The sequence below is a fragment of the Mirounga leonina genome, unplaced genomic scaffold (assembly GCF_011800145.1).
Source record: "Mirounga leonina isolate KUSES-001 unplaced genomic scaffold, KU_Mleo_1.0 Mir_174, whole genome shotgun sequence".
NCBI lineage: Eukaryota > Metazoa > Chordata > Mammalia > Carnivora > Phocidae > Mirounga > Mirounga leonina.
In genome coordinates this window covers 29,385,656-29,412,597 of record NW_023270451.1, presented here as the reverse complement: position 1 = coordinate 29,412,597, position 26,942 = coordinate 29,385,656, and the positions used below count along the sequence as shown (strand labels likewise).

Sequence of the window (26,942 nt, the reverse complement as noted above, 5' to 3'; positions counted from 1 at the left end):
TTGACTGATACAAATTTTATTTTTCATGCTAAAATGTTTACAAATTTTATTTTGTCATACACAATTACAAGAGCAACAGTTACAAGTAATTAAAAAAATAGCATTTTGGGGCACTTCTATTCCTTTTACTAACATAAGCATGTTTTGTTACATGAACAGCAACAATAATTACAATTACAGAACTGCTCAACTTGGAAATTTAGTGTGTTATGATGGAGGCTAACACATGATTAGCAAAGAGTAAGTGCCCAAACATAGTCTTTCATTCTGTATTATTCTTTATCCCACAATTAAAATCATGGATTGAACTCTACCCAGTAATGCCATCATTCAAATATGTGACCGATCAGATCAAGTAAGCAAGCATTTTAAATCCTTTTCCAAAATCTTACTTTAGCTCTACAAGGAAATATACAACAAAACACAAGGCATAGCTTGCTGATGTTTTACACCTAAAACAAACCATTATATAATGAAATTATGCATCTTTTGCAACTTCGCATTTGTTCCATTTCACACAATTAAAAGATGAACAGCACTGAGAATCACCTGACCACAGCTGACACAGTATCTCCCAGACTTCTAGTTCCTAAAATTCTGGGGGAAGTGGGACCATTTGAACAGTAATAGTCTACATGGTAGTAATATTACCTCTTGGCCATTGGCCCAATACTAATCCTTTTTGTTTTTTAGTATACAAAATACGCTGAAAACATTTCTCTTAAACACATTTCAATTAATGTAATTAAACAGAAGGCAACAATTTCCTTCTAGAGGAGCTATTTAGCTATGAAAAACTTGCCAAATATTTGTTAAATTAATTCATGGAGTATTTTTAGGGTCAATATAGATATTTAGAGCCTGTGCTAAACGTGTAAAAAGAACTACAAACATAATCACACTAGTTTTTTTAAAAAAATGGAAATTACCATTTTCATCCCTATAGTAATTTTATAAATATATCACTGGCTTTTATCCAAAGTAAGGATAAATTTCAAAAATCCACTGTGAAATTTACATTCTCACTAAGCACAAAAATACACAAATATTAGTTCTAATCAGAAATTTCAGCTAAGTGAAAATTTTTACTTTTAAATAAGTAGATCTGGGATATAGAAGTAAAATTTTTGATCGAAGCACATCACAAATATATTGCTTTCATGTAAAAATAAATTTTTTTAAAGAAATAATGTTTAACAGTCTTTTAACTCCATCTTCTCAAACACATATATTTTCCTTAAGTTTCAGATAAACATCTCATTTAAAATCTGATTTTACAAAAAAGAGAAATAAAACTTAATTATTCTTAGATGTATTTGAGCCAAGTAGTACTGCTTCCAGATATTATGACCTAAAAATCATGACACTATGGTAAGTAACCTGTGGTTTGCAACCTAATACCCTGAAATTCAATTCACACTGCTTACCAAAGAAGTCTGATGTGTATTTGTAAATTTAAAATTTTGTATCTTTTAAAAAGAAAAATACTGTATAACAGATAAGTATGAATTTTAAAAACTTTAAAATTCATTGGTAAACCATTTTTATCATACCAAAGATCTACAAAATAAAGTATCCTAATAGTATTTTTGAAAATACTATCAAAAACCTCAAAATCTTATATATTAAGTGCAACAACCAATAAAATTTTACAAACAAAACATTTTCAAAGGCTGGAAAGAAAATACGCTAATTGTAAGAGCAATGATGTTTGAGTCAATCAAGACATGTTTTGAATCTCAAATCTGCCCCTTCCAAGCTTATGCATATTTCTTCTCTAGAACTGGATCTCCTCAGATAAAAAATGGGGGGCATTGTCAGTATCTACTTTAGAGGGCTCTTCTGAATAAGAATCAGATAATGCACATAAGAGATTACTACAGTATCTGACACGTTAACAAATATTATTTGTTAATAATAATATTAACAGTGACTTTATACTAACAGTGACTTACTTTGGGGTCAAGCACCTAACAAACTATTTTCTTAAACAGAATCATTATAAAGAATTATTTAAGAATTTTTAAAAAATTGGTAATAGAAGACAGGTGGGGACATGCCCTGCAACAACACACCCCCAGAATTATATTGCAATAATGATACTTTCATTGTGTTTTGGCAATCACTTTCCCTCCATGTTAACACTGTACTGGATATATCAATTCCAAACTACAATTCAGAAGATCTAAATTTTATTTTGTCATGAACTCTTAGAGAAAATAATGATCTCATTGGCCTAAACAAACAAAAAAGTCACAAAAAACTCTCAAAACCACAGTCATTTACATGTTATGTACTATAGTAAAGATGGTTATTTAGCAATTTCAAGCAATTTATCTGGTATCTAATATTTTCACACTGTTCTTATTTCAAATCTCAAATACATTAATCTCTACTAAATAGCCTACTCTGACAACCTATCAGCCGTATCTTTATTGGAATGATCAAGGAGTATAAATTTTAACAGAAGAAATCAGCTATCGATTATGCTATACCAAAATATTGTACAAGTGCTCATTTTTCATTAGGAATATTTCAGGTACCAAGTTAAAAGTACCCAAATCTTAGTCCATCTGTATTATTTTGATTGTCACTATTAACTAAGTGAATGTTTTCTCTGAGTTTTAATCATACTAACCTGAGTCAACAGGGCTTCCTAATGGACTCTATTTTATTTACTTATTTTTTAAATGACAGAGCACGTACACAAGAAACCGAAAAACTAGATCTGGCCCCAATAAAACTATTTACTAAGTATGTGATCTTCCCCAAGTCCCTTCACTTCTTCATGCCTCTCCTTCCTCTTCTAAAAGACGAGGATCCTGCCACCCCTTTGTCTGACTCACAGGACCAGGGATATTATATAAGGAGAAATATATGAAAGAGCTCTAGAGAAGAGCATAGTGTTCGATACATAGAATATCAACACACAGAGACTTGTTATATAGTATTGGATTTGGTTAGAATGACCAGTCTATTAAAAGTGTAATTTAAGAGAAAATTATTCTTGAGAGTTTCAGAAAAAAAATGTAACATCTTTACCATATCCTTTGAATAAGATCTGAGAGCAGTTTTAAAAAATGTATCGATATCTACCCTATCCCTATATAAGAAAAAATTCCCTGGCAATGCTCATTCATTCTTCCCTGTGTCTGTGTTTAATGGCTATAAATTCTGTTTCACCTGAATGTGTTTTGGTAATATTAATTTACAGCCTGCTCTGTCCCAGGCTTATTCTGGCAAGTTACTTAAACGTCTCTGAAAGCAGTCACAGGTGATCCTTTTTTCCTCTACTATTGGTTTTCATGTATTTTAAATTCTAGGTTTTTCTACCTTATACTTCATGGAAAGTAGGTAAAATAAAGAGTTTTTAGTTTAAAAAAATGAAGAAAAAATATTCAAAACTAAGTCACTAAAAGCAAATGTTCCCTCACTTTGTCTCTTTAGCAGACTCTATGCATGCATTCTAAAAGGATACCAGAACCACAAATCAACAGAAAAATCCATTTAATTTACACTACATACTTGTCCAAGGTTAAAAGATTCAGAGCAGAAAAATAAATCAGGATTGATTTCTGAAGGAGGCATATCTGAAGGATGATTTTGAAAAAATGGTGATTTTGAAGTAAATGGGACATGAGGACAAGGAGCGAACAGAACAGAATATGATAAAGATTTTTCAAATATCTTATGATTTTACACAAAGAGTCACTGAAATACTCTTATCTCAAGTAGAGAGGTGACCAGTCAGGTGTACAGAAAGACTCAGAAGCCCTAAGATAAATGACTGTTAATTAAAGTCACAGGATTAGAAATTTTGAGGCAAAAGAGGATCCAGATAATACTCATTAAAAGATGTCAAAAGACAGAGAATGAAGGAAAGTGAAATGAGAATGATTTGAAAAATAACAAATAGAATCAATATATGAGGGAAGTATGCAATTTCATGGAAAATGGGAGTAGTCAAAAAACACAGCAGAAGAAAAACACATTAAGACTGGGTTTGACTAGTGAGTCTGTACAGATGTGATGGGGTGATTTTAATAGCAAAGATGGATGAGTTACCAATGGATTGAGGTAAGACAAGCAGTTAAAAAAAAAAAAAGTTTGTGCATTCCACCCATCTAAAATGTTCACTCAGGAAAACGTGGAGAAAATGATATGAAAGCTAAGGGGAGACCTGAGTGTTTCAAGGCAGAAAAGAGGCTTCATTCGCTCCAAATACTTAAACAAAGCTTGTGTGTTAGAGCTGAGAGTCCGACTGATAAATAGTATGTTTCAGACCTAAGTTAGGCACTTTGGGGGAGGGGGAACCTGACTTCTGTCGCGAGGGAACAGAAAGAAATTAATCTTAAGCCACTTATTATTTATTTATTTCGTTTTGGTATCACAGTCAGCCCCTACCCTCAGTGGAATTTATTTACAAGGTAATCAGAATTTGTCAAGTGAAAAGGCAAGAAGCCCAAATGGAAAACGGTATTGAAAATATAAAACAAAAATAAATCCAAATGAAAAAGTCAATACTTTATACTTGAAAACAATTTTAAATAAAATCCAAACAAAAAAATTGAAAATTTTGAAATATAACTGCTAGAGGCATGGTATCCATGTGATGTGCAAAGTGACTAAATTTTTAAAAAGGATAATATAGGTTTTATTTTGATATAGCCACCATTATTTAATGACAAGATTTCTTGGATAACTTCTACCAAAGACATGATTTCCTCCTTAAAACAGGCATAAAATGGATGACGGGAGTGACTTGGGTACCTAGGAGTTGTGAAAAGTTGTCTCCACAACTTGTTAATAGGAAAAGCAACATTAAAAAAAAAGTGGAGCATCAAAATACTTTATTTCAAAACTACTTTATGCCTAATCCCATATGTAACTGGAACCATATTCATATTCTGTAAGTTTCTGAATTTCATTTTTCCTGTTTTATTTTTATGAGCAACTTACTTCAATTTGAATCTGTACTTTATTTGACATTTATTAAAGCTGTATAAAAGCCATGCACAGTTTATTTACAGTATTGTACATTAACTATGTTTGAAGACCACACACAAATTTCACAAAACTTATATGGAAAGACATGTGAAACAGGGGGCTTTAAAAAATTTTAGGTACAGAATTTTGCAGATTATTTTGGTTTCTAGTGTTATGCAAGCATTAGCTTGAAATAAGACTGACAAAAACATGCAAATGACTAGAATTTCAACAAATGAAAAACTACAAATGTTTTAGCTAAAAGCTAAAATATCTTGAAATACTACTATGTAGCAATGGGAATTTATAAAACAGAAAAAAGGTTATTTTTTAAAAGTCATGAATAATAGGCTCTCAGTAATATTCTATAAAAACATTCAGAAATAAAGTTTCTCAAATTCTGTTCATCATCAAAATTGTTTCCAGTAGTGACTGAAGCTGTGAATTGTAAATAATTACTTACTGTCCAACATGGAAGTCTCAATGTCCCCCTCTGGGGAGAGGGGGAGAAGGAAATCAATCGGCAAATTTAGATTCAAGTAAAAGATCCTGGTACAGATATCATGAACACAGAGTAGAGTGTTGCAATAATGTACAAGTCCACATACTTTTTAACTGTACCCCTAAAATGGAAGTGTAAACTTTAGGTTTGTTCAATTTAAGATTTCCTATCAGGAAGTAAGTACCTCATCCTTCAGAGTTCAGGAAAATTTTAATAGGGATTTCTTCTTCTCCAGTGGCATCTGTTTTAGTTTTTACTGTTGTGGCTGAAGTACATTTAGATACTCAGACTGCCCCAACTGGTAAGTTGTGTTCCTTCCACAATCAACATATTGGTACCTCTCCTGGGATATCTGTTCAGAGTGCCCAAAGTATGTTGTTGTCACAGTAACTCTAAAAAAGAAAACAACAACAACATTAAAACTCAAATGGGGAGAAACATTCAACAGTTAAATATAAAAAAGTTTTCTAAAGTGAGAATACTTTTATATATCAAATTTTCTCCTGAGAGAGACTGATTAATGATAACTTAATATTGTGGACATGGGCCTCTTAGGGACTGGTTTAGCAAGCCCTACTCAAATAATTATATAAGACAAATATAATGTTTCCAGAACACTTATCATTAGACAAAAATATGTAAGTTCATTTTACTTTTAAAAATAATTATATAGGGGCAGCTGGGTGGCTCAGTCGGTTGAGCGTCCAACTCTTGGTTTTGGCTCAGGTTATGACCTCAGGGTCGTGGGATTGAGCCCTCTATCCGGCTCTGTGCTCATCACGGAGTCTGCTTCAGATTCTTTCTACCTCCTGGCTCTCTCACTCTCTCACTCTAAAATAAATAAGTAAAATCTTAAAAAAAAAAAAAAAATCAATAGTTCTATCATAGGAAAAGGGTTATTCACATGTCAGCCAATGGCTCAAATACCAAACCTATCACCCAGGGGCCCCCCTACAATGTTTTAATGACTTTGAATAACACCAAACTTTCAAACCAGTAACAGTACTTCTCATTACTTTTGAGGATTTTTTACCACAGGCAGCAGAAAACTGGATGCTGAGCTCTGTTCTCCTCTCTAGTCCAACCCCTTCCACTTTCCAGCATTCTTGTAAGATCCAGATTCACTGCTGAGTAGCCATCCTTCACTGCTTCTCTGAGCTCCCCATTTCCTCATTCATAAAGTGGAATGGAATTTACTTATCTCATAGCACTTTTGTAGGGCTTAAAACCAATTGAACTGGTATCTGTAAAGGTGCTGTGTATGCTATAAGCCAATGTTATAAATCTAAAGTTTAACAAAGAAATATCTTAAAAAAAGATCGATACTTACTGCATCATGAGTACTATGTTATGCACTTTGATGGATATCAGTGTACAGAAATCACTGTTAAAAAGAAAAAACAATGTGAATAAATGCAAGCTATGATATTATAAATTTAAAATCATTTAATTATGATTCCTCCCATGTTACAGCTAATAGAGATTCTATAAAGAAGATATAAAGTGGGGCACCTAGGTGGCTCAGTTGGTTAAGCATCTGATTTGATTTCGGCTCAGGTCATTATCTCAGGGTCCTGAGATGGAGCCCAGACTCAGGCTCCCTGCTCAGGGGGGAGTCTGCTTGTCTCCCTCTCCCTCTTCCCCCACCCCAGCTTGTGCATTCGCTCTCTTCCTAAAATAAATAAATAAATCTAAAAAAGAAGATATAAGTAAGCATTTATTGACTGAACATTTTCTATAGCTCAAATAGTAATAAATATTTTCATGACTTTTTATTCTAGAAACAGACGTGCTCTATAGCAGTTGTAGAGTTGTTTAACACAGGCTACAAATTATTGTTACTTTTTATTCACCTTTTGAAATTTTAGTAAAGTCTGTTAGTTACTCAGAAATTCTACGTTAGCCTGATATCAAATGATGATAAAAATGTATCCTTTTTTTTTTAACTTAACGAGTCAATAATCAGACCCAACTGAAAAGCTTCAGAACTTCAAACCAATAACAGAGTTATTATAAATTACTAGCACTTTTAGTTTTCCTATACTAAAAAGTCAACACATACTAAAATGTATGAGAGTATGGTTCTCATAGTAAATAAAAGGTGACATGGTGTATCTGAAAAATAAATAAGTAAAAAGCAAATATTAAGTATATAGATACACATAATGTACATAAGTATGATGTATGTTGACAGGGGATAAGAGAAAGAGAAGATCAGAGAGAGAACACAAGTATTCCAAATGTGGTTTCTTGACTGCTAAGATTGCAGGTATTTCAAAAGATATCCATATGCTTTATTCTTCATATTTTATAATTTCATGAGAAAAATTATTAAAAATCAAAACTTACTACATATAACTCATTTCCTCTGCTATGATAGTAGGTACTGTATAATCAATCTGAAAGGCAAAAAATGAAAATAAGCCAACTGGAAAAACGATCAAAGCATCAAGTATTTCAGACACCTTTCTCAATTTCAAAGAGTTTAGAAATCTTTCCCTTTGTAAGGTTGATTCTAAGACTTTCTCTTATACATGGAAGGGACACATGTAAACGTCAAGTTTTTGAGGAAATCCTCCCCCTCCCTCAAGTTAATACAGTAGACAAAGTTAAGACTCATGAACTCTTCCAAAGTATTTCATGATGGAAGCTTACTTGTTTCATATCCAGGGGGCCAATATTGGTTATGTTGTTTAAGCGTGCCTTTCCGATAACTGTTTTTGAAAACTGAACTTGTGCAGTGATGTTTTCAACTTGAACAGAATAATAGTTATTGTTTGTTATATTTAGTGTGTTCTGCAAAAGAAAGAAGACAGAAAATGTATAAGCATAACAAATATGTATTCAAAATTAATTTTAAAAAATGACTTCAAAAAAATAAAAAGACTTCAGCTGTGGCCATGATTCAGTTACTAGGAGGAAGAAAAGTATTGCCAAAAATAACACAGGACATTAAATGAACTGATTATTTGGCTTTATGAGGAGTACTATGTATGTAATATGCTGATAACACACAATTAAAAAAATAGGCCCAGAAAATGTACATTATAGGAATATAGAAAAATCAATTTTAGAAAATGTATTTGTTATCTTAGCAAAAGTTCTATAAAAATAATTTTTAAATTTCATCTGAATTTTTGCTAAATGTTAATATATAGATGTCTGTGAAGTAAGCTACTTCCTATTCTATTAAATACAAAGATAACCAAAGAAATTGGTTATTTTAACTTATGTGTAAGTAGCGATTTCCACTGGGTCACTTTGGAGAAGAAAGGGATAGATTCAAGTCTGTTGGAAAGGAATGGAGCTACATCGTTTCTATACTTAATAGCTGCGGCAACTTTTGCAATTCTAATTCACAATGATTATCTCAAATTATTTTAGAAAACGGCCAATGAAGAAAAAAATGTTAAGTCAAGAAATAACAGATAATAAATAAAACATCTGAAGCAGTCATCATGAAAGAAAATCAATAGGAACTAAATGATAAATCTTAAAATATTCGTAAGGCAGATTGCAATGGTTACCATCTATACCAAGAGTCCTTACAAACTGAATAGAAAGATAGTCTTAAGAAAAAAAAATAAAGCAAAACAAGAGCAAAGCAAATGAGTAAACAAATCAAAAGAGTACAAATATAAATAACCAAGAAACACTTAAAAATTCTCAAGTTCATGTGTAGTTGGGGTAAGTTGATTTTAGTACAAAAGGAATATTGCTTTATATTCATTAAACTAGTAAAACTTGTAGAAAGCAACAAATTCTATTCCTGGCAGGGATATAAGCAAAAGGGTCTATTTTTACATTCCTGGAAAACACGTGAAGCCTTCCGGCCATTCTGATAGGATTCTAGCAATATCCATTAAGATACAAATAATGTGTATCCTGTGACCTCGCAATCCTACTTGAGCATTTTATTCTAAAGAAATAACATTGGGATGCTAATGACAGTAGTGGCAAAAACAAAAAAAAGACTGAAAATAAAGCAAGTGTCCATCTACAAAAATAATGACTGAACAGTATTAAATCATTACATGGGATATTATGCAGCCCATTAAAAAGAACAGATTAACTCTAAGTCAGAAAATTAGGAGATTTCTACAAGGTATTAACAAGTGAGAAAACCAAGATGCATAAAATATGTACAAAATAGTATTCTTTTGAAAATAAATATTAAGAAAAGTTAAATATGTGAACTTATAAATTAATACGAATATGGAGAAAGATGGAAAAATGCAACTATAGGGTAAGTGGAAAGAAGAGAGAAAAGCGTCTCAGTAAAAAAGGATAAAAAAATATGCTAGCGGGCGTCTGGGTGGCTCAGTTGGTTAAGCGACTGCCTTCGGCTCAGGTCATGATCCTGGAGTCCCGGGATCGAGTCCCGCATCGGGTTCCCTGCTCGGCGGGGAGTCTGCTTCTCCCTCTGACCCTCCTCCCTCTCATGCTCTCTGTCTCAAATAAATAAATAAAATCTTTAAAAAAAAAAAATATGCTAGCAATCAGTGATTTTATGATCACATTTATTCATTAATTTATAGTTATACAGAGAATTTTTTAAATTCCATAATGTAGTAAAAATAGCCTTTATCTAAATACATGAAAATTTTCATCTACTTAGCTCTTAATACCCGTGTCAATTTAATTTCTAGATACTATAGGAAAGGGATTGTTAATTTGAAGTCAGTGGACCTTCCAATACAGGCCAAAGAACGGGATTCAGAAGAATCTGGGAATCTCTTGTACATGCAAAATAACATTGGTATGTGTCTTTCTCTGAAGTGCCCATAGCTTTCATTAGAATATTAAAGAGATCAATGATGCAAAACTGGTTGAAAACATACTTGTAAGAATTAGAAAAAGATGTACCGAGGATTAGAAAGATAACAAAGATTAACATTAAGACAGACAAAAAAAATAAGACAAATTTTAGTACTATCACAGACATTTTGTTGCTGAGAGCAGTGAGAATCCACTCAATTTGTAAGTCAAGAGCCCACAATCATAAGCTTTTAAGTAATGATGATTTTTTATCAAAGGCTTTAAATGATCTGTGATCTTTAGTTAGCAAGTTTCTGTTTAGGAATCTATCCTATAGAAATAACCTGAAATGGAAACAAAATTTAAGTATAAAGATGTTTTCTGAATACTTGTAATAGCAAAATTAAACATCTATTAAGAAATGGTTGAGTAAATCGTAATACAGCCATATAAAAGACTACATGAGGGCACTTAATATGGGAAAATGTAATGAGATCTCACTTAAGGTAAAATGTACATGTGTATACACTTACACACGTGTGTATCCCTTACATACATATGAAAATATTTGACTGTATTTGTGAATGTATGTGTGTATACAAATGTATATACACGCATTATCAGGAAATATATGTATATGTTATAGGTCTAGGTAGAAGTAAAAATATATACAGTATTTTTCAAATATATAATGATTAATTTAATATATTCATAGGCAGAAAGACAGAAAGACAAATGTTACTAAAACAGAGTACTTAGTACTAATGCATATTACTCAATTTAAGAAACAAAAGAAATATTTTATAATTCCATTTTTCAAAATACTGACAGGAGAACCTAACGAAAACTCAACCTCTTATCTCACGGTTATCCAGTCAAACTTAATATTTATCTTATATAATAATGCTGTTTCTTATTTATTGTTCAGTCTTTCTAAGTGTTAGTATCCCAAAAAATGGGAATTCCTGAGTAATTACTGAAAATAAAATAAGATATTTACATCTAAATAAACTGATATTTAAAAGGGAACATCATATGACTTTTATTATACATTTATAATATTTGATACTAAAACAAGCTTTGGAGATTGGTCAAAAAAAATCTGGCCACTGTTTTAAACACTATTCAAAAAGAAAAATACATTCCTCATTCCAGACAGCTCTTAAAGTGAGAAAATACTCAACAATTCTCCAGTCATATGAAATTGATTTACAATTAGCATTGTGTTGTTTTATGCACGTTTTTTCCATAGTTTTAAAAAAATAAAGCCCTTAGATTAACAACTTATGGTGGTAAGCAATGAGAATAAATGGACCCATGGGAGTTCCTTTTTTCCTGTAATTAATGAGTAATTCCACTTTAACATACCATTCCCCTACACCCCTGTCCCTCCAAACCTCTCCCCTGAACTACAACTAGCTCTCTATCTCTACTTCCACCTCAAGCATATGAACCACCTCCGCAAGGAAAACCAACTGAAGTCCAGTATCACTCTTCCAAACAAACCACTGCCACACAGATGCACCCTGAGGCCTGAAACCATACATAATTGCTAATGGCATGACCAATACATATTTTCCTTTTTAATAATTCAGTGGTGTGCAAACCATGCTTCTTTTCAAACAAAGGTTAACATGTAAACAGGCAGGCCTTCTCTGAGGGTTTGTCTGTTATTTTCAGGAGTGGGAAGGCTGTAGAATACTTTTAAAAAGGACTGTCCAGGAAAATACTGCAGATATTTTCCCACATACTAATTTATAAGAGAAATCAAACAGTCACTTGTACCTTAAACACCACAAAGGAAGCCTGTTAAAATGGCAAAAAATTGTATTTCACCAAATAAAAGGAAAAGAAAATGGTACATCTATCACATTTACAGAATCAACTATTTTAGCACTTTGCTACGAATTAGTTGGAGTCAAATGTTGAAAGTAAACAGACTGTAAATTTTTTTTTTTTATGCCAGTACTTATTATTGGCCATTATCAGCAGAACCAGAAATGATAGAGAAGATCAATAGCAGACACACAGAAAGCAAACTGACCAGGGTCACATTTAATGTTCTCTCAAAGGGACAAAGGTGTACTTAGTATCATAAAGGAATGGAATCAAATATTTTTAATGTAAATTTGTACTTACCGTGATATTTAAATATACTGTACGCTTTTGAACATCATAACTGACGTATGCAGATTTTACGCCAATGTATTTCACGTCAATAGAGCGAGGGAAAAGGAAAAACACAGCCAATCCAGAAAGGAGCAGACAGACAAACACAGACGCCATCACATACAGCTTTCTGAAAAGAAAAATGGAGTATTGAAATACATGTGCATCAAAAATTACATAATGAAACATTCACAGAAGATATTTTCAACTTGAATTTTTCCCCAATATGCTAGCAGGAAAAGATGTATAATTTTACCAACCTTTTACATTATAAAAGTATTTAGTAGGGTTGGGTCTGGTCTATTACATGTTAAAATGTTCTCCTTAAAAGCTGTATGTACCTTTTTGGAGTCTGGGACTTCAGGGTTATTGCAGAACATTTACTACAGCGTTTCTTAAACCAGGCTGCACACGAGAATTAACCAAGCTGGGGAACTTTATAAAAATGTGGATTTCAAGACTCCCTTCTGAATTCACTAAAGCAGTATTTTCACATGTGGGTTTTGCAATTTTATAATTCCCTAAAGTAACTGCTCATCAGAACCTGTGAAACCCTTAAAAACATAATGACATAACCACATGCCTCATCAAGTCTCACCAAGACTTTAAGTCTCTCATCCCAAAGTACTTATGTACTCAGTTTTTAAAACAGTGTTTACATTAATCAACTCTGCTTTGATGATGTTGTTAAACTTTCTTTGAAATCAGGAAAGGGGTAGTATGCAGATATAAGACAAGAAAAAAATAAACTTTCCATGCCTTTGCTACTCTTCTAACTCCCCTTGAAATGTATCTCTTCTTTCTCTTGCTCTTATTTCCAATCTCCAGAGATAAAAATTGCCTCTATCTACAAGTTTACCCTCAAAATTAGGGTTTCAAAATACAATTTTCCTGGTTTTTCCAACAAATAACTCTCAGCTCAAAGCCCACAGTACCTCTGTTTGTTTCTTTCTTTCTAGGTCTTGCATGTCACTTACTTTATCTTTTCCTTATGCTCTAGTCATTCAAAAAATTCTCATTTTATCCTTTCTTCCATTCTCTCTTCCCCACCAACTCCCAAATTCCTTAATAGATAATAAGCTTTGCATGCCCCACACCGCTATTTTCAAGTGACTCTTTGTTTCATATTTATCTTTGTTTCATAAATGTTTGAGTATTTGGTCTAAGAAATGAGAACAAAACAGTTTATTAAAAAACAAAATAAAACAAAGATTCACTACATCACTACTACTAGGCCCATACTGTTGTCTTGAGTGAACAAAGAAAGAAGTTCCACTCACTCACTAGATTTCTTCCCAACCTGAGTAGGGTGGTGATCACTACCGGATTACATGTCACATATTTAAGCACATGTTTATATACCTACCATATATCAAAACCCCTAAAAAGGTATAAAAAAAAAAAAAAGAGTTCAAAATCATGATTTAAAAAAATCTGAATTTTGTTGATTTTATTATTTTAGTGTTTTTATTTTTAATTACTTAACAGCTAAGTGAGCCCACCGTGATCTATTTAGGGCTTAGGGACTATAAATCAGCTCCAGTTGTTAGTATATGATCAATGTTCCAAATTTACTCTGTACCCCAAGATTACGGCCGTAACAAATATATCTAATCTTACGGTATGTAAGATTCATTTTATGAATAATAAAGAAATATTTCACACAGTATTTCCTATCAATTGAAAAATTGGCTAGTTCACTGAATATAGATCTCTATTACAAAATTTACCAGTAATAATTTTTATGATTCTAGGGACAGTAACCGAATTCCAGGAGCTACAGTACTTATAAAGGTTATGTGGCTTATTTGGAGTCAAGTTACATTTCTACTTCTGCCATTTCCTGCTTAGAACACTTTTAGGCGATTTACTTTTTTCCTCGGGGCACCTGGGTGGCTCAGTCATTAAGCATCTGCCTTTGGCTCAGGTCATGATCCCAGGGTCCTGGGATCGAGCCCCACATCGGGCTCCCTGCTCAGTGGGAGGCCTGCTTCTCCCTCTCCTACTCTCCCTGCTTGTGTTCCCTCTCTTGCTGTCTCTCTCTCTATCAAAATAAATAAGTAAAATCTTAAAAAAAAAAAATTTACTTTTTCCTCCACTTTAAAATCTGCAGGTTTGTTTTGAGGATTGAATGATACAACTAAAGCATGCAGACAAAAACAATCAGTAAATATAATTTCCTAGCTACCTTATCACAACTCCCCCAATTTACAAATAATCAGAGTTGTTTGTAAAGTATTATAATTTTACTAAAACTTTGTTTTTTCATTGCATATCTGAAAGTCCCAAAAATTCTTAAAGGGCTTCCTATAGTTTTCAGATTTCTTCGCTTATTAACGGTGTCAAGATCTGGACCTTATTATTTTTTCAAGCTTCATCTCTACCACCTTCCAACAGCATTGTTCACTTTAGGTATACATCTGACTGCCAGTCTGTTACTCTTGTCCTTGCTCATGCTATTCCCTCCGTCTGAACTGCCCACCTCCACTTTCTGTTTTCTACTTTTCTAAGATTCAGCTAATGTTTCATCTTCTTTGGAACCTCCCTTAATTCCATAAAATAATTCCGATAGATACTACTCTGCTCTCATAGCACTCTGGAAATACCTCTAAAGGTGAGAGAGAGAGATTGTAATCACTTGCTTACTTGTCTGTCTCCTCTACAAAATTGTAATTCCCTTTTACCAAAGATAACTTTGTTAAAGTTGTATCCCCAGGCCCTAACAGTGACTGAGTACCTAGGTGCCCTCCATAGTATTTCGTAAAATATGGAAAATATAATTTCTGTTCCCGCCCCCCACCTCTTTTTCAGGGCCTTCAATTACGTATACAGAGGCCACCTGAATTTGTCCCACGTATCACTGATGGCCTGTTCATTTTTTTTTCAATCTTTTTTCTCTTCGTATTTCATTTTGGATACTTACTATTGCTATGTCTTCAAATTCATTCTTCTTCTGAAGTGTCTAATCTGCTGTTAATCTCATCCCATGTAGTTTTCATCTGAGATGTTTAGTTTTCATTTCTAAATATGCTACTTGGATCTTTTTAAAATATCTTCCATGTCTAATCCTTAAGTTCTACCTTCTTGAAATTATGGGATATAGTTAAGATAACTATTTTAACTATCCTTGTCTAATGCTTTCATCTATGTCATTTATTGGTCTGTTTCTGTAAGTGATGTTTCTCCTCATTATAGGCTGTGTTTTTTCATCGTCTTTCCGTGCTTGGTAATTTTTTTTTTATTCAGAGAGACTGACTGAGCACAAGCAGATGGAGAGGCAGAGGCATAGCGAGAAGGAGACTTCCGCTGAGCTGCGGGCCTGATATGGGGCTCGATCCCAGGACCTGAAGATAGTGACCTGAGCCAAAGGCAGACACTTAACCATCTGAGCCACCCAGGTGCCCCTACATGCTTGGTAATTTTTAACTGGATACCAGACATTATTTTACCATGTTGAGTGCTGGATATTTTAGTATTCCTACATATATTCTTGAGCTTTGTATTGCGATACAGTTGAGTTTCTTGAAAAAAATTTGGAACCTTTCGAGGTTTGCTTTTAGGTTTTGTTAAGCATGTGCACTGCAGCTTTTAATCTACGGCTAATTTATTCTCTTACTTGGGAAGTAATCTGAGTACTCTCCACACAATTCCCTATGAATTATGAGATTTTCCACAGTGATTGGTAGAAACTATCTCTGGCCGTAAGTGGGCTGAGGACTGTTCCTTCTGTTCTGTTTTGCGAGGTTCTTCCTTCAGCCTCAGGTACTTTCCTCACACATATACACTGATCAGTACTCAGCTAAATACTCAAGGAGTACCCAGTGTAGCTCTCTACCCTCTGGTAGTCTGCCCTACTAACTCTGGATTGGCCTCCTAGATTCCCAGTACCATATATCTCCTCAGTTTAGGGGGACTGCTAAACTCTGCCTGGGTTCTTTCCATTGTGCTGTGGTCTGGTATCTTTTCCTGGACAATTCGGTGGTACAATCACAGGGCTTACCTCATTCGTTTTCCCTTTCTCAGATATCACTGTCCTGTACTGCCTGATGTCCACTATCTAAAAATATTGTTTATCTGTCCAGTTTTTTAGTTGTTTTAGAAGAATAAATCTAGTCCCTGTGATGATTCCATCTTGGTTGGAAGTAAAGAATAAAATTCAATTTTGTACTTCTATCCCTTTGTTTTTATGCTAAGAATCTTATTCCCTAATGGCATGAGTATATACTTATCTGCTTTTCATGTAAGTTTCAAAATCATACTAATATTACTCCTAACAATGCAGCTATTGACTGCAGTTTAAACTTTTGTTGTAGTTGTCTTTGTTATTTAGAACACATCTTACTAGACACTGACAGTCAAAATGAAATATTTTCAAGTCATGTAAAGTGATTCTTTCATCTGTGGTTATGCCACCAACTGGATATACAGTTGGAATCATTAGAATCATTGGTTTCAGTTTGTTTCAACTTTCAGGAATTGCTTTTTTTTCTTTTTACTTCTGATTTCATCTTTTAAGTTCTATTTTAAAAAAATGTACTTCTGAAGCCCAAACAATGTAAATATATATACACAGACATCTCAGTTACTTACCTATTCCCTCTTCAAAGTTCCCTCCCAAACTCTGAGAGTAATCATTTTATTAGTCTTTGGTTTATCAATCCACTGTTTCTCTCTCCTTCTCTGTATGCATGTGTGTGTTTTCAGATAAAAACGTACTCTGGATATCAACTGTAGTAAAGTAAGAGTTCTTCCTCATTCCATTTTATCATTGTATAGATGTAGTGTAACTTAGTCTACCAGAACCTTATCACTGGCCATTTACATTATTTCTAGTCCTTTGCAATTACAGACACTGGTACAGTGGATAACTTACACAAAGCCACTTACTATATTTGACAATTATCCTTGGAAAAAAATTTTCAAAGTAGAATTCCTGAGCCAAAGGGTAAATGTATATGTAATTTTTCTAGATAACGCCAAATACTTCTTCACTAACAAGATATGAGTGTGCTCGTTTCACACAGTACTGCCAACAAATTCACTGTCAAAATTTGGAGTTCTGGCTAATCTGATAGATAAGAAATGGTATTTCAATGTTGTTTTAATCTGTTTTTCTCTTATGAGCAAGACTGAACATGTTCTCACATGTTTAAAGGGCATCTGTATTTCTTTCTTGTGGACTAGTCGTTCATAATATCTGTAATAGTAATGTGCAGACATTTATATTCTGGCCTCAATTAAGGTCTTGTTTTCATCTTGTAAAAGTTAATCTAGGCTTTGTCAAATTAATTAATCTTTTCTGTCCTCACTGGTTCTGAATTATCTGTAGAAAAGTTTTTTCAGGGGCGCCTGGGTGGCTCAGTCAGTTAAGCGTCTGCCTTCGGCTCAGGTCATGATCCCAGGGTCCTGGGATCGAGCCCTGCATCGGGCTTCCTGCCCAGTGGGAAGCCTGCTTCTCCCTCTTCCGCTTTCCTTGTGTTCCCTCTCTCGCTGTCAAATAAATAAAATATTTAAAAAAAAAAGTTTTTTCATCCTAGCATTATAGAGTTTTTTCATCCTAGAATTTCATCCTAATTTCTTGAATATTCATAACCATCTACTACATATTTAATAAAGGGTCAGATCGACTTTTTCAAATCCTTTTCTTTCTACGAATATTTAAATATGGTGTTCTACTGGTTACTTGTATGGAGCACTGTGGTCAAGAAGCATGCCAATCTGATTTTGTCCCTTATAAATTAATTGATCCTTCTGCCTGGGGTTTTTCAAAGGGTTTTCCTGTTTTTTTTTTTTCTTCTTTACCTTCAAAGTCCAGTAACTTCACTAGGATGGGTAGAATGTTTTAAGATCATGGCATGTCTTTTCATTATGTAGGTTTCTATCCTGTTTTACCTCAGGGAAGTGTTCTTGAACTGAATGTTTAATATTTTTTCAGTTTGATTCCTGTGATTTTTCTTCAGCGGCTTCAAAATTACATGGGTGTTCAATTTTCTTTGCTTGTGTTTATCTTACTTTTCCTTAATTTGTGTGTGTGTGTTTTCATTTCCTCCTTTGTAACTTCTATTTCCTTTGCCATACTTTCCATGGTATCTATTTGTACTTGTTCTTCCAGTCTTGTCTTCATTTCTGATACTAATTTTTTCTAATTCAGGAGTTCATAGTCTCTTTTCATGTCCTCATGCTGTTTAGTCATCTCATTTCTGAGCTTTTCAATTTGACTCCTGCAGTTCTTTCATAGCTTCTAGTTTTAATTTCTTTAGAACATTTATAATATTGTTACAGTTTTCATGTTTTTCTGATATGCTTCTATGATCTATTAGCATTTTCAGTTCACTTTTTTTCCCACTGTCTTTGTATGATGCTTCATTGCAATACTTTTTTGTTGCTCATGTTTAAATGAAATGTTTTTGTACTTTTAATAGAAGCTTGCATTTTAGGTGATGAGGATAAGCCAGGGTGGCCTTCCTAGCTTCACTGCTCAAAACTCCACGTTCTATTTGTAATACAAAATTGTTTTCTTTTTTTTTAAGATGGCCTATATGTATATATACTTTTATAGTTCTCAGATCCTCTCTCTAGTTTTTGAACCTTTTCTTCCCTTTTCCCTATTCTTTCCCTGTACAAAATGGATTCAATCTCCAGCAGGCTTTTCCTTAGATGTCTGTCCTTTTACAACAAGAGTTTCTGGTGAGTATTCCTAAGGTCTTTGAAGGATCAAGGTGGTCTGGTTCCTTCTGATCTTAAGGCCCTGTAGTGGATCTCTGTGACCTTTTCTGCACTCTCTCCAAGGTACAGCACACCAAGAGGCCTTCCATTTTGACAGGTTATCCAGAAATATTTGCTGAAAGTGCTCTGAGTGGGATCCTCTTCTTTTGGGGTAGCAGAGCATTTGATTTGTGTATCAGGGCTCTCAGGACCTTAAGCAATTCTTTTTGTTTCCCTTCACAAATCCACACAGCTGCTACCATGTTTTGATCCTTGCTCCATTTTTATTCTGGGGTGAGTAGGAGAAGCTTAACACCCATTTTTGATGAAAATGCTTCTCTGTTTCCTACTGCTATTCTAGGTTTGTCTGTTTTAGTAAATAGATTTGAGAAAATTCAGGTACTATGCTGCTTTGAAGACCTTACCCCAATCAGAAATCCTTTTTCTTTTTTTAAATGACATGAAGCTTTGATGGCATAATTTAACAACCTGATAACTTTTATCATTTTAATAGAGTTTACTAGAGTGATTATATGTAATCTGAAAAGCAAAAAAATACCAAAAAAATTTGCTATTTTTCTTATCATCACTTACGTCCTTCTTGGCCTTAATCTCTGATCACTATATGGAATCAATGCCACCAGCTGGTTTTCTTGCCCTAAAAGTAAAAACAGGTTTAGAATTTTATTAACATAATCACTTAAAATATAGTGGCTTTCTATCAAAGTCTGGTTTAGAAGGACCAGAATACCATCTGGCTCTCATCTCATTCCTCTGGTAAACTGCTCAAAATCTTCAAAAATTATCTAGTAGACGCTGAGTTCCAAAACAAATAATGTATTTTTCATAGCTTGATGTCTACCTATGAATACAAATAATACAAAGAATGAGAAAGAGTAATCTCTTTACTGAAAAAGATCTAAAAAGTCTCAGTGTTCAGAGGATCTGAATTTACCAAGACTTCTTTCAACTGCATATTTTCTGTTTAGATTCTAACTTGGTTATCTGGGAAAGAGCAGAAGAAATATTGCTACCTTTGTGTCCTGAAATCTTCTACACTATACTCCTTGAAAACCAAAATCAACACATAACAAGTCTCACGCTTCAAGAGCCCATACAAAATGAGGCTTCCACAACTCACTCAGGCCACACACCATCTGTAGTAAGTCAATTTAAAATCCATCCTTTATTTCTTGGGTTGGGCTATATCCATAAGTTTAATGGATAAATAGATCTTTAATAAACCAATTTTTCAATCTTATCAGAACTTGGTTTTTTGTATTAACTCTTAAAGCACTATAGTCAAATTCTCTTTTAAAGCTTCCTATAATGCTTCCATTATTCCTCCCTGCCCCTTCTAAAACTCTCCCCTCATTTACACTACCTCCCTCCACCCACAAGTAAATCTGTTATGTATATATGTCTCTCTCTGTATGTACATGTATCCTGTCTTGTTTGGTGGTATTCATTTGACTAAACTACAATCCTGCTTAAAAGCAACCTTTTAGCTACTACGCTGATATCCATACAGCTAAATGTGGATACAGAAAAACATGCAACTATGCTCACTGGCCTCGTTTAGATTACTAAACTCAAGTGGCCTTTAATGATGTCAACCATCATACAATATTCCCTAGTTCACACACTCAATCTAAGTCTCTAAAATCATAATTTTATAACTTCACCTCTCACTTCAAATCTCCAATAGCTCCTTCCCTGTCCTCACTCTTAGCTCATGTGGCAAACAAAAGAATTTCCATAAGCTCCCACTACCACATCCACCCACCTATCTGTTTCTGTGTCCATATACTCTACTTTCCTATTACAAAGCATAAAACTGCAGATGCTCCTCTGTAAGAACAGCCCCCTGCACTTGTGCCCTACATCTAATAATTCCCCCATCTCCTACATTATCTGTTGTTTTTTCTCTATGGATTATTCTCATCAGCATACATATTATTCAATCCATCTTAAAAAAAAAAATCCCTTTCCTGACCTCACAGCCCCCTCCACCTACCATCTTTCGTCTTCCTTATATATATAGTTAAAACTCCTCAAAAAACCTATTTTCTCACTATATAACTTCACTCATCCTATGCCCTCTTGATCCCACTCTGTACATGCTATACATGCTTATGCAACCTGCCAAGTTGTTCTTCTAAAGGTCTCCAGTGGTCTCCATGTACATCACCAAACCCAATGGTCAGTTCTCAGTCCTTACATTACCTGATCTGTCGGTAGCATCTAACAGGTCCTTACTCTCTCCTACTTGGTACACTTTCTACATTTATTTCCAGGACACCAGAAACTAGAATTTCCTCCTTCTACTCTAGCTGTTTTTTCATTGTCTTTGCTAAATCTTTCTCCCATCACTGACTTTGAAATGTCACAGTACCCCAGGGTTCAACACTAGGGTGTTGGTTTTTTTTTTATTCACACTGATAAGCTTGGTGCTCTCATCCAACTCAGCTTAAGTACCACCTATATTCTGATGACTCCAGCTGAGAGCTTGCACTTCAATTCCAGACACTTATTGTAACTACCTATTAAACATTTCCACTTAGATGCCAAATATGCATCCCAAGACTTATCTCTCTAAAATAGAGCTCCTGATCTCTCCCTGGACATACACAGTCAAGCCTTCTTTTCTCCATCCTAATAAAGTGCTACTCCGTTCTTCCAGCTATTCAGACAAAAATACCTTCGGAGTCACCGTTATTTCCTACTAACCACAATCCACTTCTAGGCTCCCAAGAAAAGCCTATTGGCTATATCTCAAAAACATATCCAGATTGCTAAAATAGTCCTTTTTTTCCTCCTCTGAGCCTGAGGCACTAATCCCTTCACTTACAAAAATCCTTTCATTCTCTAACAGCTGCGAATCCCTGAAAAGATAAAACCATCACATTCAAAGGCCAACTCATAGATTAACTTCCCCAAACCAAGGCATTTCTTAGAAACTGGTATAAACTGGTATTATCTTCTATTGTCACTTTGTCCTTCCCTCAAGGTTTCCCCCGGGTTATCTACAACTGCAACTAAGCAGAAAATGAGAATAGCACAAAGTATTTTTATTATTTCTATTGTTTCCACTTCTGAAGTTTGTCCAGCCTACAAACAGCACATTAAGATTATTCCCTTCTAAATTTCCCTATGATATGCCACAAACTGATTTTTCCCCCTATGGTCCACCTTCATTTACAATCCCTCTTCATGTAGTTCCTTTTAAGAATTAACTAATGAGGGCGGGCGCCTGGGTGGCTCAGTTGGTGAGCGACTGCCTTCGGCTCAGCTCATGATCCCAGAGTCCTGGGATCGAGTCCCACATCGGGCTCCCCCTGCTCTGCGGAGAGCCTGCCTCTCCCTCTGCCTCTGCCTGACATTCCCCCTGCTTGTGCTCTCTCTCTCTGCCAAATAAATAAATAAAAATCTTAAAAAAAAAAAAAAATTAACTAATGACTAGCTTCTTACTATTCTTTAGATAGTGAATTAAAAATATTAGGTCACCAAATTACTTAAATTGTTCCCAATGACAAACATGTGATTATGACCTCTCTTGATGCCATAGGTCTAAAAAATTTCAGTCAAGATACTGTGCATATCTGCTACTGCAGGTGGGAAAGAAAATACTAGAGGTAGACTGGTGGTTTTCATTACTGCTCTAGGAATATTAACTTTTTTTTTTTTAAAGTTTATATTTACTTCTTTGTGTCTCTTTAACTGAAGATAACTGATACATAGTTTTAACTTTAATTCTAAAAGACTTTTAAAACACAGAAGGTTGTGCTTAGATCTATGGGTTTTGTATTATTTGTGTGAATGCCTGGAATTACTCTTAAGGGAAAAACACAGTAACACATACCCCTAGGAATTCTTCCTGTTCCTTGACAAGTGGGACAAGTGACACTATCTCTTCCTGTAAATTCCACATATGGAAACTGAGAGACATCTCCACCTCTTCCATCTTCATTATGGACTTCATTATTAACCAGTCCATTCCTCATGTTTTCAGTTGATGTGACTCCATCATAAGCATCTTCTTTATTTGAATGCAAAGGCAAATGAGAAAAAGACTTTCCCATGTCTAAAGAAAAAGAAAAATCTTAGGTAAACTTAAGGAAAAAAGTATACTCAAGAACATTATGGGATTTTTATACCAATCTAATATATAGAGCAAACTTCAAGGGAATATTCAAATTACTTTTTGATTAGAATTATATTTAATCAAAGTAATGTCTGAAACAAGGGAGCCAAGGGTCCAAAGTGTTTTTCTAACAAAATATTATAAAATGATGTATCAGACTTGTGATGAGAATGGACTTTCAAACATTAAAATATGACAGAAGTCTACACTTTCTTAGGGTTCTCTGAAAATAAAGTGGGCTTCACTTTTCTTAGAATCTTCTTTTTTGTTTTATTCTATATTTAAACCAATTAGTGCTAAAGGCTAAAGTTGGTTTAGGCAGATTATGATCACTGATTATATGTACCACCAGGTAAGTTTGAAAGAAGACTTCAACTACCTCCAGTTAGACCTCAGTCTGTACTTTCTAACTGAATTCTACTTTCCAGCTTATCTCTTAACTCAGGCAAAAGACCCTGAGGGCAAAGCATCCTGTGAAAGGAAGAGAACGAGGCAATAAGGGACCAACAGGACTGAAGCCAAGACAATGATGGATCTGACCTTTACCGCGCACTTGCACGTACCCATCCACCTTTGTGCCACATTTTCCTTATATAAACTCAGAAGTATTTTCCACACTTCAGAGACAGTATTTTTGAGACCTCAGTTCCCTGTCTTCTCCATGTTGGCCTCACTGAAGTAAATTCCTTTCTTGTTTCACCACCACTCCTCTCTCTGCTTTTGGATTTTGTCAGTGGTGAGTGGCTGAACCTGGTCTGTTTCTGACTCCTGGAGCCAGGTTCCCTTGGACCCCTAAGCCCTGGTTACAAGTTCATAGTAGTATGTTTCAGCCTGTTAAAATTCATGCCCCTTTGTGATAAAATCCACAATCCTTCTCATTCTCCCCTACATTTCTAGCCTTAACATTTAAACATTTACAACAAAAGCAACTCAAAAACCAAATCCTGCACATTTTTTTTCATTCAACAGTTGGCGGAGTTAAAATTATGAAATTAATATTCCAAGATATTTAATATAATTCACCAATACAAAGCAGTAAAATTTATAACATTTAAAAATTCTAGTACGATAGTATCAAAAATAACATGGGTAAAATTTAAATTTATATTGAATATAAATTTAAAACCAAGTAAGAACAAGTAGTAGTAGTACCTACACATATACCATACCTATACCAAAATAACCTCTGCAGGTGGGGAATGAAATAGCACTGCAGCTGAGACATAAATTTTAAGGATGAAAAGGAACTTAAAAGTCATATAATCCAATCTGCTGATAGTCTGTGGGAAAATTAATAAAGAGGGAAAGCAGAATTTAAAAATAACATTTCTTCTCTTCCTAAATTTGACCATATATCTTTTTTTATCAGTTCCTAAAAATGGATTATTATAGACATTCATACAAAGAGATAAGCATTTCTTTTAAAAATTCTCATTGAGGGACGCCTGGGTGGCTCAGTTGGTTAAGCATCTGCCTTTGACATAGGTCATGATCCCAGGGTCCCGGGATCAAGTCTGACATCAGGCTCCTTGCTCTGCGGGGAGCCTCCTGCTCCCCCTGCTTGTGCATTCATGCTATTTGTTTTAATAAATGAAATCTTCAAAAAATTAAAAAAAAAAATTCTCAGTGATTTGTAAGGAAAACTGACAATAATTCAACTCATACTCTAGTATGAAGAAAAGTTGATTTTTTAATACTGGCATGCCATCCAAGTGTTGGGATCATCAAACATAGTGTATACAGCAGGATAAAAAAAATTATACAACTAGTAGACAAACATAAAAGTGTAGAATGATGAAGATGCTTATTTTCACAATTTTACTATTAAAAAAATCTACATACACACTGTCCACGTGAGTTTAAAAACAAATGATTCTGTCACTTCCACAAATGCATTATCTTCTCTTGGTTTGTCTAATGACATTAAATCCAAGCCAAACCAACGTTTGCCAGTCACAGGTGGTTCAGGGGTGAATTAACATCACTGTCCCCACACACTGACCTATGAGGAATATCAGTTGAACAGGGACTGGGGGCCTCAGTAGTGTGGCCACAGAAGCATCCCTTCTGGGATCTCAGTTAACACAGGAGTGTAGAGTGTAAAGTGCATCCCACTAGAATGCTTTGGTGGCGGGTGAGGGGAGGCACAGAAGGCAGGGTCAAGATCAAGTTGCTCTCAGTCTGGGCCTGTTTTCTATCCGTATCTAACAGTTGTCTTGATGAGTCGGCCTCTTGCAGGTGTTTGTTTCAGCAAGGCTAAATGACAAGCGCCAGACTTTGTCAGGCACTTCGTATCCTACCCTCCCTACTGGATTTTCCTCACAGTGAAGAAATATTTAGCCACTTTTATTCCTGGAGACTCGCTGGTTTGTTTATGAAGAAGTGCTACGCCCCCTTCTCTTCCCTGTATTCAATGTTTTTATCACAATCTCTTACTGAAAACCCAACATGGATCTAAGACAGCAAGGAGAGATTTAAAAAAAAGTACAGCACTTCATCCAATTTAAATGGGTCATTATCTTCTGTGATAACGAAGGAAGCCGGCACTTTTCAGAAGCTACATAAACAAAACTCAGTAGGCACACAGCCTACTCGGGAAAGTTTAAAGGTTAAGATCAAGGCAACCGTGCAAGAAAACTCAGGAACAGCAAAACCAGGGGCCAGCTGGCCACAGAAGGTGTGGGGGCCTGGAATCAACCCTATGCTCCGGGCTTGGGCCAAAGCCTGGAGCGCCCTAGCCAGGAGGCTGGGACCCGTATGAGGTGACAGAACACCGCCATCACCCAACCCTGAGCGTCTCCTCGGTCCCCGGGCCGGCCCGGCTCCCCTGCGGCCTCTCCTCCTCTACCTCCCCGTCCCTCTCGGCTCTTACCAGGGCGCCACCGTTCAGTTCCACTCCGAAAAAGGAACCGAGGGGCTGCGCGGCTGGGGTCGCTCACCGACACGCGGGGCGCTGCGCAGTCCCGAGGGGCTCCGGCGCGCACAGGCCGGAGGACAGGGTCACGGGGTCTGCAGTCCCGATCGCTGGGGCTGGAGCTGCAGGCCTACAAGCGCTTGGGGCCGCGGATTCGGAGGTGGGGGGAAGGGCGGCAGAACGACGGCATCAGCTGAGGCCAGGCGCTGCTGCAACCTGCATCCGCACCTGCGCAGAACGTTTTCGTAGGAGGTGTAGGACCCAGGAGCGTGCACTACGCATGCGTCCTTTCTCTGCTTTGCTGAAGACCGGAAGCGCAGGGGCTGTGTTTGTGCACTCTCCAGATTTTGTTACCTTGGTCTCCCAAGACTTAAAGGTAAAAGTCGGCCGCCCTAGCCTTGGAAAATTTAAAAATAATGGTACCACCTTTTTTTTCCTCTCCTATCAGGCCTTTTCCTTTTGCAAAGGGAAAAAAAAAAAAAAAACCCTCTCTGCCTCAACCCTCAGCTGAGCAGCCTTCTAGTTCACGCTTTTAAGAGTTGTCGCTCACACTCACGACGCTGGGTGTAGGATAAACTGGTTGGTAGTTGCGCGTTTGGCAGCCGAAAAGTCACATTATTTAAAATTTAGAAGCTCTTGCCTGGTAGAAAGAAACTAAGCGCGGTGGGAGCCCTGTTTGGGGGTTTTGTTTTGGTTTGGTTTTACTTGTTTTTGCACGTGGGTCACCATCCTCCACCCAGGCCTGTCCCCTAATTCAGAGGTTA

At 35.5% G+C, this 26,942-nt stretch overlaps 1 protein-coding gene across 1 annotated transcript; it reads right to left on the bottom strand.

Moving 5' to 3' along the window:
- Positions 1–26,344, bottom strand: TMEM106B (transmembrane protein 106B). Its single transcript, XM_035020652.1, has 8 exons — positions 26,137–26,344; positions 22,983–23,204; positions 19,715–19,778; positions 12,386–12,545; positions 8,144–8,284; positions 7,838–7,887; positions 6,819–6,872; positions 1–5,880 (listed from the first exon to the last, which is right to left on the bottom strand). Exons 2-8 carry the CDS (start codon positions 23,200–23,202, stop codon positions 5,742–5,744), a joined length of 828 nt encoding a protein of 275 aa, XP_034876543.1. The 5' UTR covers positions 23,203–23,204; positions 26,137–26,344; the 3' UTR covers positions 1–5,741.
- Between the last annotated feature and the right edge of the window lie 598 nt (positions 26,345–26,942).

What these genes read in the sequence shown, in the direction of transcription:
- TMEM106B (XM_035020652.1), bottom strand. Translation starts at nt 23,202, where the DNA reads ATGGGAAAGTCTTTTTCTCATTTGCCTTTGCATTCAAATAAAGAAGAT. An exon ending in AGATTAAGGCCAAGAAGGAC is followed by an intron (nt 12,546 to 19,714) that starts GTAAGTGATGAT and finishes TTTTCTTTTCAG; the next exon opens with AAAGCTGTATGTGATGGCGT. An exon ending in GAGGAAATGAGTTATATGTA is followed by an intron (nt 6,873 to 7,837) that starts GTAAGTTTTGAT and finishes TCTTTTTAACAG; the next exon opens with TGATTTCTGTACACTGATAT.